General features: G+C 46.7%; 1 protein-coding gene across 9 annotated transcripts; it reads right to left on the minus strand.

Annotated features, from left to right (window-relative positions):
- Positions 1-3,278: 3,278 nt before the first annotated feature.
- LOC136014900 (U6 snRNA-associated Sm-like protein LSm5) lies at positions 3,279-11,086 on the minus strand. Of its 9 annotated transcripts, XR_010612923.1 has the most exons (6): positions 10,873-11,072; positions 9,192-9,284; positions 8,945-8,972; positions 8,250-8,322; positions 6,345-6,462; positions 3,279-3,687 (listed from the first exon to the last, which is right to left on the minus strand). XR_010612923.1 is itself a non-coding variant. In XM_065680045.1 (5 exons), exons 1-5 carry the CDS (start codon positions 10,973-10,975, stop codon positions 3,358-3,360), a joined length of 627 nt encoding a protein of 208 aa, XP_065536117.1. In that variant the 5' UTR covers positions 10,976-11,086; the 3' UTR covers positions 3,279-3,357. The 9 variants fall into 9 exon arrangements, 3 of the variants coding, with proteins under 3 accessions (XP_065536117.1, XP_065536119.1, XP_065536118.1); XM_065680045.1 differs by lacking the exon at positions 6,345-6,462 and having other exon boundaries at positions 10,873-11,086; XR_010612928.1 differs by lacking the exons at positions 6,345-6,462; positions 8,945-8,972; positions 10,873-11,072 and adding exons at positions 9,409-9,449; positions 9,779-9,793 and having other exon boundaries at positions 3,666-3,687; positions 9,196-9,284.
- Between the last annotated feature and the right edge of the window lie 7,566 nt (positions 11,087-18,652).

Here is an 18,652-nt window from a genome sequence, read left to right on the forward strand (position 1 = left end):
GGTGACAGACACTGCTGCTGCTCCAGCCCTGACAGCAGACGCTGGCGGCCACTCCAGCCCTGGTAGGAGGCACTTGGGCTGAACCAAAGAACCAATCTGTGCCGTTATCCGTTGCCCCTGTACAGAGAAGAACTGGACACGAAAGTCAGCTCCTGTAGAGACAGAGGACGGCGCAGGGCCAGCGCTAGAAAGAGAGGAGGAGGCAGAACCAGAGGGAAGCTCTCGCTCCCTGTCCTGGCTGCTCCGATGCTGGGATAATGGAGCTGGCAGCCTGGAATTAGAGGGTAGGGAAGCCAAGCATCTGGGCTCTCTTTGTAGGTAAGCAGGTGTTGACCACGCAATTGGAAAAGGGACCCAAACCCTCAGGCTCTTAAGCCCCATTCGAAATCATTCTTCTTGCGGGTCGCATGATAGAGAAAGCTCACAACCGGACTGTAATTTGGGATGTGCATTCTCCAGACCCCACAACACCTGAGAAAGCTCGTGTTTGTTTCTTACTGGTTGGTGGAGGCATTGCTGTTCCCTTGCTGATCACGTCTGTGCGGATCTGCTGACGTCCGTCTTGCCGCTTTATTCCCCAAACCTGAATCTCCTGGTCAGGTCCCTTGACCTTGCTCCATCCTATGGCAAAAGCGGTCTTGGGAAGGCTTTGGATTATTTTCCTCCCTGTCTAAAAAGCTTCTGCTGCTGCTGAACGGTGTCACACCGTGTCGGTGTAAGGTACTGCAGGTGTTGTGGGGCTTCACCCTGTTGCAGTACTTTCTGGATCAGCCCATGGCAGACGGTAGGGCTGCCTTTCCATCCCTGCGGCACTCGATTCCAAGTGTATTGGACGGCCCTCCGAGTATCAGCAAACTGGCCTGCACTCTGCTGCCAAAGGGATTGAGACAATGCATCGGCAACGTCAATTGTGCCATCCCACTTGGCTGCCTTTGACTCTCCTACCCCAAAGCAGGCTGGGATTCCCCGATTCCCTGACGTGCGAACGTCGGTCACTCTCCGCTGCTCGTAGGTGGCCGTGATGCCCTGTTCCGTTGCCCAGGCTGAGCTGTGACCCCTCGCACGCTCCAGCTCCGGACGAAAGGTGCAGAGGAAGAGCAGCCCGTGAGGGACCTCCCCGAGCCGGCTGGGCAGAGGCTGGTCCCCGTGCGGCGACTGCCGGAGCATCCCTGGGTGCCCAATGGCCACGGGCACGATGCTGCCGCCAGCACAAAGCCGTTGTGGTTGCAGTGGAGAAGTCCATCGTGACCGGGCCACCACGGTGACCGTGGGGTATTCCAGGAGCGAGAGCCCTGGAGTGACCAGTGCGGAGGAGACCTCTCCCTCGGGAAGCTGCATCTCCCCTGGGTGCCGAGCGTTGAGCCGGCGGGGTTTGTGTTAATAGTGCGCAGTGTGGGGAAGGCGGGCATCTCGCTTGTTTTCCATGCGGACTGAAATAAAAGGAAGCACTTGATGTGACGAAGCCATCCCTTTATTACGGAACTGCGGGATGAAGGATGCTGCGAGCGTGCTGCGGAGCACAAGGGCGGCTGCTGCGGGGCCCAGAGGTTTGCCTCCCAGCGAGACTGACGCTGCAGGTTCCCCAAGGGCTCTCCGAGCCGCGGTGCCCAGGAGCAGCCCCCGAGAGCAGCACGGGGGAGGCTGGATCCAGCCCTACGAGACGGGGGGGACGACACGAGCCTGCGGTTTGCCCGCGAGGAGCAAGGGCGGCGCTCACCGGGGGGAGCGGGCGGGACGGGGCCCGGGGGACGCCGGGCAGAGGCGAGGCCGCAGGGAAAAGGGCTCAAGGGAGGAGCAGGCTCCTCGCGGGGGGCTCGGCCGCGGTTCGGCCGCGGGGATGCTGCGGCCGGGCGGGGGGGGCATGATCCCGCTGGCTCTCGCCGGCTCGGAGCCCTCCCTCCGCCGCTCCCCGAGTCCGTGCCCCCCGCTTCTCCCCAGCCCCCGGGGCCTCCCGCCGGGGCTCTCCGCGCCGCTCCGCTCCGCTCCGCTCCGCTCGGCTCTGCCGCTCCCGGCCGTGGCGGCGCTGGCCGAGCCGCTGCCGCTGGGTCTGGCGAGGCAGCACCGCCCCCTGCCTCTCCCCGGCCCGCCCCCAGGCCCCGCTCCGCCCGGCCCCGGTCGCTCGGCGTCGGGACCCCCGAGCCGCCGGTGCGCGGTGCGGCTGCGGGGGTGCCCGCGGCGGCACCGGGAGAGCGGTCGGGCAAGGTGCCCGTGGTGCTGCTGCGGGGGTGGAGCCGCTGGCCGGGGCACCGGCGGGGAGTGCACGCCCGGAGCCGCGGCCGGGTAAGGGAGGGGACGGCTCCGCTCGGCCCGGAGCGGAGCGGGCGGTGGGGGCCGGCGGGGGCCCCGCTCGCAGCGGTAGCGGCCGCGTGTGGCGCACAGGGAAGGAGAAGGAGCCCCTGGAGCGGCTGCACCGCCTGGGAGCGCTGCTGGGGAGCGGCGGCTCCGGGTCCGTGCCCTCGGGGTGCGCCCGTCCGACAGCGCCCCGGTAAGTGGCGGGGAGGCGGCGGGGGTGCCCGGTCCCGGTGTGTCCGCGAGGGGGTCACCGGAGCATCCCCCAAAGCATCTCAGTGGAGAGTGGTGTCCTGTGAGAATTTAGAGATGGGCTTTTAGGTGTGTGAGTGAGTGAGTGAGTGAGTGAGTGAGTGAGTGAGTGAGTGAGTGAGTGAGTGAGTGAGTGAGTGAGTGAGTGAGTGAGTGAGTGAGTGAGGATATCCGTGTTGGAGGGGCTGTTCTGGAATGCACCATCTGCGGGACATGCCCAGGTCCTGGTTTCTGTCTTAGCACAATTAGTCTTAGGAACAGGGTCTGGACATTGGCACATAGACTGCTGAAGACTCGGTCACCAGAGAGTGGTGTCCAGTGAGGCTTTATTTACACAGATGGAGTTTCACACGGGTGGAGTTTTAGGTGGGTACATAAGTGAGTTTATCCCTGTTGGTGGCACTGTTCCTGAGGGCTCCCTCGATGGAACACGTCCAGATTTTTGTTTCGTTCCTAACACATTAGGCTTAGGAGCAGGGTCTGGACATTTGTATTTAGGCAGCAGGTATAGCAGAAAAACCTTTTTGTTCCATTCAAAAGATTGCTTTTCAGCTCTTCCTTTTTCTTACACAGACACCAAGCTGGATGGGTTCCCCTTAAGGCAGGAGTGAGGCCAACAGCAGGTAGCCATTAACGTGGATGTGGATCGTGATGGGCAATATGCAAATAAACCTGATCTTGAAGAGATGGTGAGGAAGAACTGACTGTCTTCTGAGACTCCTATGTGTTATATTATAAAGTATGCTGTAATGCCTGGACAGAAAGTCAACCCCTGCCCATGACCAGAGGGGGCACTGCGCAGGCGCAAAGGACCTTCTAGCTCATCATAATACGAAGCGGGGACAGAATACGAAGGGGGATATGTATAGGCGTTAGGGAATAAATGTAAAGGAAAAACGACCCTGGGTGTGCATGCTTTGGAGGAACGATCCCCATGCACCTCAGCGCTGAATAAAGCATACCTACTTTACAACTTGAACGAGTTGTGGAGTCAATCCGCGTATCATTGTGATAAAGGACCAAGCAGAAGCCATGAATCCAGGCTTCTGTATTGTATTGCATCTTCACCTGCATCTGCATTGTACTGGCATCTTCACCTGCATCTTCTCCACTGTCTCCATCAATCCCATCATCTGTAAGTCGTTCCTTTAAAAACAGAAATTGAAGCAATTCAGCTATTAAAAGCCAACAGCAAGCCAGAAATCTCTTTCCATTTCATGTGGTAAAAAAACCAATACATAATAAATCCTGAAAAAGGGTCTAGATACTGAACAGGGAAAGCCTATATTGTTACAGAGCAAGCATACAGCTTCACAACTTCAAACAGCTGTCAACTATGGCTGCAAGTAAGCTGAAGTAGTAGGCAGAGTGGAACCATGTCCATACTAAGCCAGTCAGCCATGTAGCAAAACTAAAGATCACTGCAACCAGTGCCATCTTAAAGAAGAAAAAAGCCCCAAACCATACAAAACGCAAAAACTGAGAGGAACCATCACTTTGCATGGCATAAGCAGGAAGCTATTTTAACGTGATGACTTTCCTGCTCTAAACTTTAAGCATAACTTTTACATCTTTTTAAAGCCTAGGGTTATTATGTTAAATGACCTACTTGTAGTGGCACCCTAAGTGGACACCAGTGTCCACAACTTCTACAGGACAGTGCAATATGATTAAGCACTAGATTTCTAGGCAAGGGGAAAAAAAAAAAACACACCAGCAGTGACTCATTCCATTGAAAAGCTTATTACTTGCACTTCCAAAGCAACAGGCTACAGGGATACTGAATGCAAAGCAAGTCAGATCCACCTGGAATACTTTGTATTCTCAGCTGATAGTTTATAAACTCTCTCTTTTCATATTCTAAAGGATTAACAGCATTTGGATGCACAGAAACTGTCTCTAGAGTGATATCTGCAGACGTCAGAGTCACAAATTAAAATGTCTTCCTAAAATGTAGCAGACTCAGCACTTCCTCTAAGTGGGAGAAAAAAGCCCCTAACCAGAAAAGGAGGGTGAGACAATACCCAGCTTTTTTCCTAGACATAACAAAATCCTGAAGGAACAAGATGCTCACACTATCAGAATAAAAACTCAGAGACACAGAATAGTTCACCTTTCTCCCTGTAATGTTGGTTTTGAGTCAAGATCTGCTCTTTTCCCTGGCCAAGCATGAAACCCCTCTTCAGTTTAAGACTGTTTTCAAAATCCGGAATGAAGCCAAAATCAAGTGCACACACTGAACATGTATAGAATCTTACTGGTAACAGAAAAACAGCACAACACATACTATTACATCGGCTAGAACACTTCAAGTGTTCTGGCAAAAAGACTCAGCTTATTGCAAGGAAATAAAGCATTTGGAGCTCAACTCAACAGATGACATTCCAATCAAATGCAAGTTCAAAGAAAAAAGAGTATTTTTTTAATTGTATTAAATAAAAAAAGCTGGAGAAGGAAATGGGGACAGAAATGAAAACCCATTCAGGGAGTCAATGGCATAGCTTGTCACCATGCAGTCTGAACATGACAATTGCAGATATTCAGAACAAGCGAGTCCAAATATCACATTCCCTGGGAGAGAGGAGGGAGTCTCTTTCCCTTTTCACAGGCTAAAGTAAGAAGCTTTCAATGTATTTCAAGGCAAGACCCAGCTAGCAGAAGGCAGATTTTCTGACAGCTAAAGCAAGTGAAAAGGATCTTCCTTGCAGTCTCTTGCTCCTGAGCCCCCTTCTTCAACTCCTCTTGTGGTGGCAGGAAGGCAAAGCATGTCCTGTCTCTGTGAGTCTGTGCCCTCCTTGTCTACAGTAACAGCAGGCACCTGTGATTCCTTCTCCAAAGACATTTATACATCGAGGTCAGTTGAATACTGCATTATGAAAGCATAAGCTGCAGTGGACATCATTTAGAATCCGTTATTTTTTTGCCCATCATGACAAAGTAGAAACGGCAATTCCTTACTTTATAGACATTCTCTTAAAGTAGCAGTTGCCCCAAACATCTGTCAAGTTTTTATATCCCAGAACAGATGCAGCCAAAAGAATGTTCATTCTAAAATGACTACTCTGAACTTCACAAGCAGGCGGAGGTAGCTCCCAATTTAATTAAACATACACACAGCAGCTCCCAGTTTAATTAAGGATACACAGCACCACTTAGTGGTGAAAGCAGTCACCACTGACATGGATGGCAAGTACCACCAGCTTTTTTCTTCACTCCCCCCAAAACATGAACCAAGTCTGCTCTGTCTCTCCTCACTAGCCAAATACTATTACAGTGTCTTTACTACAAGAAAGTGTATCTACCAAGCAAAAGATGCCCAAGAGGGCTGAACCTCAAGGCCAGTAGAGTGAAAGGCTGCTGAGTCTCAAACAGATGCATCCACTTTGAAGAGCTTTTCAGCATTCTCCAGCACTGTACCAGTTCCTGGTGACACAGCCTCAAGCAGCTTAGTACATGCCTGTACTCCAAAGAACAGCAATCTGTTGGCTAACACCTTGTGTTTTACATAGGCTTGGGTCTTAAACAAATGCAAGAGATGTAGAAAATCTGAACACCGATTTTCCACTCCATCAACCAGTTACAAAAACTAACTTGCGCACTTAAGTAACAAAACACAGTAACTAATAAAAAGAAAGACTTTTAATCGGGACAGATTAGTGCATCTTTACAAAAAAGTAATGATTTCAACTTATGAAGTCAGTATCATCATTAGCAGTGCACCTTTCCTGAAAAGGAAATCCCTGTCTGTTATCAAATATCAACTGCAAGAGTGCATAAACAAAATAAATAACCAACAAACACACCCGTATCCCAAAAGCTCTATTTATATTATATTCGAGATATATATATATATATATATATGTCTTCATAGATGACAACTGTATCGATTTATACGTCGGGTCCTTCTCCTCCAGGAACCACCTATAAAAGAACAAGACAATTGCATGTTAGTGCCATAGACTGAAGTTTTACAAAGTCATATGTGACAGTTCTTGCTTCAGAAGATTTTAGCAGATGGCGACTTCATGGTAGACCACAAAAGTGGTGTTTAGATTTTAAATTACCTTCTTCTGGCAACAGAAGTCAGTTACTACCAGAGAAGCACATGCCATAAAGAATCTCTAAAATACAAGGAAAGTTTAACAAGACACAAAGGAGTTCCTAGATAAGAAACGTTTTGTGTTTTGTCTTTGTTATTCACCTCAAGGAGATTTTTTTTGTCTAGAAACACTACAGCTTGTTTTCAGAAAGACATAGAACATGCTCCCTTTCACGTAGGATTTCTCCAACTGATCATTCTTCTGCAGACCATCGCTACACTGGGAAGTTGGTTTCCCCTTTCTGACCTCTCTTACTAAGCACAGCCCAAAAACTAATAGAGCCTGAACCCTTCTACAGGCAGCAGGGTAAGTCAGCACAGCATTTTCCTGTGAAGAAAGTACCTTCTTTAAGTAAAGAACTGAACATCAGAAAAAGAAATGCAAAAGGAAAAATATGACTAAGGGGAAAATGAAGAGGATAATTTCTTTCGCTGACACATTCTTAATAGTTAGCTGACCACTTCTAAAGACAAAGAGCTCTGCTGCTTTTGGGACCAAAGTAAAAAAAAGTCTAAAGCATAGTTTTCCTGATGTGGGAAGATGTACCCCCAAAAGAGACACGAGATCTAATACAGAAACATATCCACGTCTTGCTGAACATCTACACTCTAAGAATCCCCCGCTTCTGTTTTGACGGCAGCATCCCACCAGCTGAACTGGATGGTAGTAGTTTTAGCCCATACAAGAAGTCAGAACACGCACTGTTCTTCAAGGATGCAGAACAATAACCAAAGCAGGAAAAGGCTTAGAAATGAAGTCAAGGAGGCAGTTGCCGAGACACACAGTGAGGAGGTGCAAGGCAGGTAGGACAGCAAAATGGAGATTATTCCTCATTCACACAGAGCCAACTTGAGTCTAAGTCAGTCTTCCTCTTCTCTCCCCACAAAATTAGGAATGCCCTTATGTAGCAATTCCAGACTTCAGTGCAGACAAGCAAAAAACTCTGGGTCTGCTTCTGTAGTATTTAGGAAGTTGCAGAATCCAGCTTAAGGATGCATAATCATAGTATCTAATTGTTTCAGTACTGATCGACATACATCAGCACATGATAAACAAAACCTGTAGTGCTTTCCATCTGGCATCACCCAACAGGCCTCCAGGTATTTTTTCAGAGCACATAAAGGTACATACAGCTCTTTGAGCATCAGGTGGATAATCACCAAATGACTCAACAAGCTTGTAAGCATCCAAAGTGCTGCAAACACATTTATATATACAATAATGGATAAAATCTATTCCACCTACATACTCAGGCAGGCAAACACTCACAGGAGTTTAAAGCCACTGTATGAATCAGCCTCCAGAGTGGGTAACAAAACCAGTGATTCCATTGCACATCTCAAGACTGGAAAAACAGTCACCTAAGTAAAAGCAGGGTCATGCTCTTTTTGTTATTATTCTTTTTAAGCTGTAACATGAGCCAAGTAAGGCAATAACACCACTTTTCCAGCACCACTCATAGATAAATATGCCCTGGAAGGTATCTGAAAGTACCTTATGCAATGGAATTCTCTGGAAAGCTCAGCTTAAAGTAATTTAACTTGATTGCTGACAGATTTACAGGTATAGAAAATAAATGCATGCAGCCTTTTAACCATAATGACTTACCATTGTTATGTTATTTCCATTTAACAAAATCTGGTCTAGTTTTGTGATTCTTCTGCCCTCAGGTGCAATCTCGCTGAAGCAGCATTAGAAAAAGAACATGAGAACACGTAACCAGGGACAATGATTCAAGCTTTGATTACAGAACTGACAAACATCTCTGCATTAAGATGACAATTGCTGGAACTAACAAAGACATCAGCCACACTGCAGTGTAACTGACCACCTGCATAAAGAAAGCTACCTGGCAACCATAAAGTTCCATTGTACTTTTCTGCTCAGTACATAAAGGCACGGATTCACCCTGTAAATCTTGGCAATTTCTTGAATAGCACCTACACTCAAAATAGGTTTCAAATACAAACATGGCACAGCAAAGTAATAAATACTCATCTCTGAGTCTGCAGCTTTTAAAATCTTTGCTTAGACCTTAAGGAAATGTAAAGGCAAACAAACTACTGGGAAGTTCTACACAAAACCCATGCAAAATTAAGGCTAAAAAAAGGAACCTGATTACAAGCATATATCATGCAACACCTACTCTACGACACGGCTGTCCTGAATAGATCACCACCTACAGTTTAACTCCAAGATATAAACTACTCAGCTGGCAAGTATTCAAAAAATGTAAACCCACTTTGCTTCTAGATTTTATACAATATTTTCCCCTCAGGAAACCAAATAGAAATAATGCTTACAATTCTGTAACATCTTCTAACACCATATCTAAATACCCGGATTCAAAGAAAATAAGGCCCAGAGTCTTAAAATCAAAACAAAGTTATTTTCATTTTTACTGAACTGTGATTCTATCTGTAAAACAAAAATACCAGAGTCATACAAGCGACCCATACGAAAAGTTTCTATCCAGTGAACTCAAACCTCTCCTCTCAAATACAATAAATCAATTGAGCTGAAGCATAAAACATTCCCATCAAAGGATACTGACAAAGTCATCAAATCCTAGAAGCGTTACAACTTCTTTGTCACTCTTCATCACAATACGAATGCAGGAGCCTATGCGTTTATCCACAAGCTCTGTAAATAAAAAAAACAAACAATAAAGTTGAAAGGTACAAGAGACTGTTTCATAGAACAGCGCATTCTTTTGAACAAAACGCCTGACATTGTGTGCAGTGGAAATGTATTTTTAAAGGTGCACCTGTACTGCTAGCACACGACCACGTTTCCGAGGCTGGAACTCTGCAGGAAGACGTTCCCTTCAGTGAGAACGCTTTAATGTCATTGAATCATAGCTTGGGTTGTAAGGGCTCTTAAAGCTCCCCCGGCTCCAACCCCCTGCCACGGGCAAGGACACCTTCCACTAAACCAGCCCCGTCCAGCCTGGCCTCAAGCACTGCCAGGGTGCGCAGTTCATTACCGCACGCCGGCCGAGCACCAGCACTCGCCCCAGCCGCTCTCTGCTCCGCACCCACAGACACCCACCGGGACCCTCGTTTACTGCAGGCGCCTCCCGGCCTCGTCCACCCCATTCAAGCTTCCCGCCAAGCGGCAGCGCCGCTCACACCAACCACAAGTGCCCGCAAATACGCTCTCCCTCTTCTCCCTCCCGTCCCGTCCCGTCCCGTTCCATGCCATCCCTCCCCTCCCCTCCCCTCCCCTCCCCTCCCGTCCCGTCCCGTCCCGTCCCGTCCCGCTGCAGACCGGAATCACCGCCAAACACCGAGGGACAGCAGCTGAGACGGATCCCTGGTCGCGGTGGCCGCCATGTTGCACCCAGGCCTGACCAATCGCTGCCACCTCCCGCTTCAGATGGGACGGGCGGTGCGGCAGACCCGATGAGCGGATCGCAGAGCAGTCGCTCCGCCGTTTTCCCCTGAGTAAATACAGTAACCCACCCTTCAGATAGCTCTTCTTTTCGCGGGGAGTGGCAGGTAGAAGGGCTTTAATCGCTGTACGCCACAACTATCTTTCTTTCCCCACCCAGATTTGCTCATTAATTCACAAGTGGGCTGCAGCAAGAAGGATTCTTGGAAGTCCTTTTGCATATAGACATGGCTTGGAGCAAAAATCACTGGCTGTTCAAACACAGTTGGCTTGCTTCATACTGCAGCACTGAGCAACCTGCTCTAGTGGAAGGTGCCCCTGCCCATGGCAGGGGATTGGAACTGGGTGACCTTCAAGGTCCCTTCGAGCCCAAACCAGTCTATAGTCAGATAAAGCTCTTATTTCAACATCTAGAGTCATTGCACATTTTGTGACGGGCTGCTTCTGGAAGAATCAAGCCCAAATAAATTCCATCCTCTGCCTTAGAGGGCATGAACCTTTGGAGGATGTAGAGCTGCTGGCTGCAGGGGGGCTAGCTCAGTTCTTGTGTGGCTAGTTCCCAGGTAACTCTGAACGTTCACAAAGTCAAATCCAACCTCTGGCATCAGCAGATGCCACATGGCTCCACACAGGATCACTTCACGGACCAGAGCAATGTGAGGACAGACTTGCCTCATAACGAGAGTGCAAGGCTGTGCCTCTCCCTGGAGCAAAGCGTGTAGAAAGTGCTAGCTGGGGTAGTTGTAATGACAACGTAAGTTGGCACAGTCAGAGTGTGGGGACAGGCACAGAACCACAGGAGAAATGCAAAGAGTGAGCTTAATTTCTTTTATCTCACCAAACAGAGGATCTCCTAGCAGAAGCCGGGCAGAGGCACAGGCATCATGGAGCTTGATCCATGCTGGAGGATCACCGACACTGCTGTTTTCCCGGTTAATCATGGATTCATGCAGGCTTCATTTACCACTGTGCTTTGATCTTCTCCATAACAGGGCAGGAATTTCAAGTGTATCCAGTCGGATGCCTGCATGTATATCACAGGCCTATGCTACCTAAACACAGATACTCTGCTTGTCAAGCACGCAAAGACAAACAACAATTAGTATGTGAAAAAAGGGCAGACTTCGCTGGACTGCGAACATCCAGATCCTGATACTAAGCCTAAGGTGCCAGGACAGAAAGCTGGTGCTGGGCATCAGCTATACATGGTGCCCTCCACAAGTGACACCAACATAGCAATCCCCCCTTGCTTAGCCATGTAAACCTCTATCTGCATACGACCTCGCAGGCAGCACTCTCAGATACTCCAAGAAGGTCCTAAGTGCAAATCCTCAGACCCTGCTCTTAAACCAAATGTATGAGGAAAAACCAAATAGCTGGGCATGTTCTACATTGGGTGCCCTCTGGACCAGTGCATCCAATATAGAATCATAGAATAGTTAGGGTTGGAAAGGACCTTAAGATCACTCAGTTCCAACCACATGACATGGGCCAGAATGCCTCACACTATACCATGTCATTCAAGGCTCTGTCCAGCCTGGCCTTGAACACTGACAGTGTTGGAGCATTTACCACTTCTCTGGGCACCCTGTGCCAGGGCCTCACCACCCTCACAGTAAAGAACTTCTTCCTTATATCTAACCTGAACGTCCCCTGTTTAAGTTTAAACCCATTACTCTTTGTCCTATCACTACAGTCCCTGACGAAGAGTCCCTCTCCAGCATCATTGTAGGCCCCCTTCAGACACTGGAAGCTGCTCTTAGGTCTCCACACAGCTTCTCTTATCCAGGCTGAACAGCCCCAGCTTTCTCAGCCTGTCTTCAAACGGGAGGCGCTCCAATCCCTGACCCTCCTCTGGACTTGCTCCAACAGCTCCGTGTCCCTCTTATGTTGGTGACACCAGATCTGGACTTAACCACTTCTTGTTGCACAACTCTGCAAGAACAGTATTACTGCTGTACCCAAGTGCATTATAAATGCTATCAATGTTAGTCTCATCCCTTCTGTACCTTAGTACCGTGTTCTCCTTTTTGCTTTCATTGAGCAGGGAACTTCACTGAAGCATCCGTAACAACTCTGTTCCATTTCAGAGCTGCTGCACTTAACTGAGAATCCTCTTAAATCTTAAGGACCCTGAAAATTGTAGAAAATGGACTGTACGGACTGGACGGGATGGTCAGAAGTATCGGTTTCCTTGGTAACCACTGGATGCTTCTAACAGCGTGGCTCCTTACTTCAGCCTTAATTGTTACCGGAATAGTTGAAAAAAAAGAAAGCACAATTGGGGAAGGGGAATCATATAGAAGGAAAAATTACTTCAAAAATGCACAAAAGCACAAGCAAACCATTGTCTGTAGACCTTGTATCACTAAAACTGAGAGAAGGAAGGGGCGCTCCATGTGTCAGTCACCTTGCACAGAACCTGAACAGTGCAGCAGCAGAACAGTGGAAGCCAATAATAGAGAGCACACCAAAAAAAGTCATTCTTAGGGGAAAGGTGATCTTCTCCTAGGAACAACTTTTACACTCGCTGTGAAGTTGAAGAGGAGCGCACAGCAGAAAACGATACCTGACGGCAACCCCAACTCGGCTGCTAAGAAAACTGCTAACCAAGCACACAGGGTATTTGCTCTCGGAAATGTGCAACTTTCCATGACAACTTAAATCTGTGGGAAACTGTGTCTACTGAAATCCAGAGAAATGCTTACTCACTGCAACAGTGTTCTGTGTCCAAATGAGATGCCTTTCCTGAGGCAGTGCAGCATCACAAATACAGTACTTTTAGGTGCCCACTTTCAAGTTGACTTTTCCCTGCATTTGCAGTAACACCAACACTGCAGACCTCTACCATTAAACAAAACCCTAGTGTGTGAATATTGAAGTCCATTTTTAAGTTCATGTAATCAGTCACAACTGAGTACTGACGGACATCCTTTTGGTGACCATTCCTCCCTCGCAGCGGCTGTATCTTTAGGTAGACATCAGCAACAAATTGCAGAGGAGTGAAGTTTTTCCACATCTCACGTAATGAACCGGGTAAGATCTGGGTCTGTGGAGAATCCCAGAGAGTTTGCGAGATTCCTGGTACTCTGAGTAAATGTATTGTTCATGTGAAGGACAAGAAAGGCACACGGGAAAGGGTGACTTTCTTTCACATCCATCCCTCTCCCTTCTGATCCAGAACACGCAAAGACAAACAACAATTAGTATGTGAAAAAAGGGCAGACTTCACTGGACTGCGAACATCCAGATCCTGATACTAAGCCTAAGGTGCCAGGACAGAAAGCTGGTGCTGGGCATCAGCTATACATGGTGCCCTCCACAATGAATCTATTACCTCGATCATACCATATCTTGGAATGATATTTTCGAGTAATTGTTTTGCTACTACTTGAGCCGTAGCTCTAGCAGTGGGTATGGCTTCGAACCAATGTGTTAAGTGATCTATTATTACTAAAAGATATTTATATCGTCCTGTTTTTGGTAACTCGGTAAAGTCGACCTGTACCCTTTCAAAGGGTCGGTGGGCCAAAGGTCTTCCTCCCTTTGGAGCTTGTCTCATTTGCTTTTTATTAACTTTCTGACAAGTTAAACAACTCTGAGCTTCTTGCTTAGCTATTTCAAAAATTCCCATACACCCATAGAACTTTAAAAATTGATCAGTGAGTGCCCTCGATCCCCAATGTGTCTGCTGATGTAGTCTGTGTAATATTCTTCTGGCATATCCCTTAGGTAACATCTCTCTCCCATCAGGTAATATCCATTTATTATTTTCTAATTTTGCTCCTAGTCTTTCATATTCTTTTATCTCACTTTGAGAATATGCCTTTGGTTCATTTATCTGTTTTTCCTCTTCCTCTACGTTTTTAGTAGTCATTAAAATTAATAGAGCTGCTCGTTTTGCTTCTTCATCCGCTAAATTATTCCCTCTGGTCCTGAATTGTAACCCCTTTTTATGCCCCCTCACGTGAGTTATAGCTATCGCTTCAGGTCCTCTTGTAGCCTGTAATATTTGTTTTATTAATCCTTCATGTATTAACCCTTTTCCCTGGGTATTTATCAACCCTCTTTCCTCCCATATTTTTCCAAAGGTGTGTACTATTCCAAAAGCATACTTTGAGTCTGTAAATATGGTTCCCTTCTTATTTTGTAATCTTATTAATGCTCTTAATAAGGCATGTAGTTCACATGCTTGTGCTGACCAACTTGCACTCAGTGGACCGGATTCTATTATTTCCCATGTTCTTCCATCCACAATTGCATAGCCTGATTTTCTTTTCCCATCAACCACCCGTGAGGATCCATCTACAAACAATTTTTCTCCTTCTTGTAATTCTTCCTCCTCTAGGTCGGGTCTGATTTTTGCTTGTAACTCGACCATATCTATACACTTATGGTTGAGTATCAAAGCTTCTTCCCATTCCCCAAATAAGAATTGTGCCGGATTTTGAGCTGTTGTGGTTCTTAGTTCTAGTTCAGGGGAAGGAAGCAAAATAGCTTCATATTTCAGTAGTCTATTATCCGTTAACCACTTATCCGCTTTTTGTTGAAGGATCCCTCGAATGTCATGGGGGGTATAGACAATTAAGGATCCTCCAAAGGTCACTTTTCTAGCTTCTTCAACTAGTAAAGCTACTGCTGCTACTGCCTGTATGCAGGTAGGCCAGCTCCTGCTTACAGGGTCTAGCAATTTTGAAAAATATCCTCCAGGCTTTTTGCTCCCTGCCCAATCCTGGGTTAGTACTCCATATGCAGCATGAGTACCTGTGTTCACAAATAATTGAAATGGTTTATTTAAGTCTGGGAGAGTTAACACAGGAGCTTTTATTAAAGTATCCTTCAAGTGTTGGAATTTTTCCTCATCTTGTGGGGACCATTTCACTACATCTAGTGTGAGTTTTTTATATAAAAATTTTACTTTCTCACTATATTCTTCTATCCATTGTCTGCAATAACCTAATAATCCCAACAATTGTCGAATTTCCCTTTTTGTTCTTGGAGCGGGCAGGGCTATAATTCCTGCCACCCGGTCTGGGTCTAGCTTCTTCTTCCCTTTACTAATCCAGTGTCCCAAATACTTTACTTCAGGTTCTGTGAATTGCAACTTTGATTTTGAAACTTTTAATCCTTTTTCTCCCAGAAAATTCAATAGTCCTATTGTGTTTTCTCGGACCTCTTCCTCTAGTTTCCCAGCTATTAGTAAATCGTCTACATATTGTAAGAGTTTTACATTTCCCTCAGGTTTGAAGGACATTAATAAATTCTCTAAAGCTTGACCAACTAAATTTGGCGACTCAGTGAAGCCCTGAGGTAATACTGTCCATCTCAATTGTTGCTTTCTACCTGTTTCTGGGTCTTCCCACTCAAAGGCAAAAAATCTCTACTTTCTTCAGCTAAAGGGCAGGTCCAGAAAGCGTCTTTTAAATCGATTACACTATACCAAGTATGTTCTGGTGATATTTGATTTAATAAAGTATATGGGTTTGCTACTACAGGGAACCGGGTGACTGTTCTCTGATTGACTGCCCTTAAATCTTGAACTAACCTATAACTCCCATCTGGTTTTCTTACCGGGAGGATTGGAGTATTATGTGGTGACATACAAGGTTCTAAAGTCCCCTTTTGTATCAGGTCTTCAATTATTGGTTTCAAACCTTTTCTTCCTTCCAAGGAAATTGAGTATTGTCTGACCCTAATAGGTTCCCTTGGATTTGTTATTTTTACTTTTAATGGTTCAATATTTAATTTTCCTACTTCCCCTTTATTATGCCAGACTTTCAAATTTATGCGTTCCTCATCCTTTTCTGTTAATTGATATAAGTTTATCGTTATTGCTCCTCCCATCAGAACCTCTCGGAGGGGTGCCAACGTTACTGTTTCTTCTACTTTCTCCGATTTTTCATTTTTCTTTGTTCTTACTTTGCTCCTAGTATGGGCAGAAGGGGGGGAGGATGGGGGAGCCCACGGGACAGGGTCAGGTGAACTTGGAGAATTAGTATTCCTTTGTTCACCTTCCATGTTTTGTCCCTGATAAGTGGTCTAATGGCTCCCAAGATGGTTTGTTTAGTTTGTCCCCTTTCACTTTCCTTTCTTTTAGGGGAAATAACGAGACCGTTACAGACGATCCCTTCCATAAGGCTGCATACTCACTCTCTTCCTGACTAAAAGGTTCTTTCCCATTTACATATAAATTTAAAGCCTGACATATCCAATCATCAAAAGACCCAAATATTGGCCAATACAAATGGTCGGGTCGGATTTCCTCTTTTGACCATACTTCCATGCAGTAGTGGACCATTTTTTCCTTACTTTTTCCCTCCTGGGATGGCCAAGAGCCCCAGTATTTAAGCATTAACCCCAAGGGACTGTCTGGGGGTATATCTGGTAATTCGCTTCCTGTCTTATTCCTGGGACCTCTCCGTGGGCCCCGTTCTGGGTTAGAGTTACGACCCTTACTCTGACCCATTTCCCGCCAGGTGTATCTCTTTTCAATCAACCGCTACCACTTTTTCACTATCGCTTCCCTCCTTCAGCGGCCAAGTCCCTTGCGGGAGATTGGAAACGCGCTTAGAAGAGGTCCACACTCGCTTCACAAATCCGATATCCTGGCCCGTGCTTTACAGACCCAGGATGCTCGGTCTGTGTCTCAGTTACACCTATTATCATGCAATTACGCAACTTTGTTGCGTTTCAGTCATACATACACAAACATTCACTCTGTCTCTACACCAACCAGTTCCCTCAAGGATGCCTGGAATTACGGCGAGAGGAACACACCGGCCTTCCCACCCAACCGAACGATACTTACAGTCCATTGTTCTCGTCCGGGTCTTCGTGCACAAGAATCATGGGTATTTTATACTGCAGTTTTCCGGGAGCTCGATTTCCTTGGTCATTGCCTCTCTGTTCGTTGATCTCTTGAGACTACCCGAGACTACAACTCCCGAGCCACAATTTGTGGGGGCGCCCCTCGTAAGAGCTACAGTCCCAAGCAGCCACACAGAGATCACGTCGGGGTCACCAATTTTGTTATAAAAACTTGCCAAAGATGTGAATTTGTCTGATTAATTTTATTTACACCTGTGATACATAATTTTCTTGATTACTGTCCCTAATCACAGGCTGAACAACATCTCTCCAGCTTAGCTTTCTGTTTTTCCCTGTCCTTTTCCAAAACCAAAATTAGGGATCTGGCAGAGTTATATTAATTTCACATTCTGTCTGCCACTCCAGGTGCTTTCTTAAAGCGAAACATATCTGCATACATTACTTCATCGCATTTTCTTGGCCACCTCAAAACCAACATACATTTTTTTACAATTTATTAGAATTCAGAGTTCCAATTTTATGCCATTTTTCCTGATTTTCCAAAGTATATAAAGGCCACCACTGGTTACAATATTTTACCAATGTTTTCTTGCTTACCAAGCCCCCAGAAGAACCTCCCAGTTCTTTCCAATGTGCCAAAATGTAACCCAATGGGCTTTTCTTCAGCATTCCCTTGTTTTGACCGGCTCCCATTTCAAACAATCTCTTACAAATCTCTATAGCTTCTCTTTCCCAGTGCTCTGCAAATGCACTTAAAATATGAGAGCACCTACACACAAGTTTTATGATATTCTCAGGGGATTCAGTAAGATAGTATCTCTGGGTTCTGCAGATCAGCTCCCCTGTCGTTAGAACATAGTTTCGGTTCCAGCAAAATTTACACTGCCCTAGTATCCACAGCAGGTTCCACTGTTCAAAACTTATTATGCACTCATACGAAGTTTTTCCTAATATCCCCCGTTGATTGTCCCCAAAAGAGAGACATTAATTGTTGTATTCCGATTTTATTTTCTCCTTTGTAACCACATCTTCTCAAATTTTCTTTGATACCTTTCATAAACCCTTTCTCAGTTTTCCTTTCTAACTTCCCAGAAGTCCACCAGGATTTTGTGGCTTTTCTCCACAAACCCACCAGCGTTTCATAAGACACCCCCAACAGTATCTGCCCCACTACCCTGAGTGGCTATAAAAGTGGGATACATACTAAAAGCACTGCCTCAATATCCATGTGAAATGCCACCCGTCACATACAGTTACACTCCCACAAGGCACATACTCTCACAGGGCACATAGGGAATTCCCTTGCCCTTGTATTTCGTAAAGCTATCCACTGCGGGAGGGGTAGCCGGACCTTCCCCGCTTTCTGAGCTGCTTGATGGTTATACACAGACAAGACACAGGACAGAAAAACATAAACGCTTCATCCGTCTCCGGCCGCTCCCCTCGCGGAGACACGGAACCGCGGATTAGGACTCCACACTCGCTTCATAGCTTCGCTACGTCTCAGTCACACAGAAACACATGGGATCCCACACACTCACGCTATGGTTCCGCTTACCCTTCTCCTGCTTCCTACACGGTCATTAGCAGGTCCGTCCTGGCTCCCAAAACCTGGGATGCAGCGAAAACCCGGGCTCGCCCGATCCGCCTTCAGGATCGCTCGCAGCCGCGCTATCGGTCGACGAGCCCCCAGCTTGCAAGCCCTACCTGCCAAGGGGAACTCCGCTGTGCGCCAGACGTCTCTGCACACCTTACCAGCAGCCCCGGGCCACGCGTACGCCTTACACGCC

Source organism: Lathamus discolor, chromosome 5 (genome assembly GCF_037157495.1).
Source record: "Lathamus discolor isolate bLatDis1 chromosome 5, bLatDis1.hap1, whole genome shotgun sequence".
NCBI classification, from domain to species: Eukaryota; Metazoa; Chordata; class Aves; order Psittaciformes; family Psittacidae; genus Lathamus; species Lathamus discolor.

Coding starts and splice junctions, on each gene's coding strand:
- LOC136014900 (XM_065680045.1), bottom strand. CDS start 10,975: ATGATTAACCGGGAAAACAGCAGTGTCGGTGATCCTCCAGCATGGATC. Junction 9,285..10,872: donor GCTAGGAGATCCTCTGTTTG/GTGAGATAAAAG, acceptor TTTTATTTACAG/AGCTTGTGGATAAACGCATA. Junction 8,973..9,191: donor AGGATTTGATGACTTTGTCA/GTATCCTTTGAT, acceptor CCGGGTATTTAG/ATATGGTGTTAGAAGATGTT.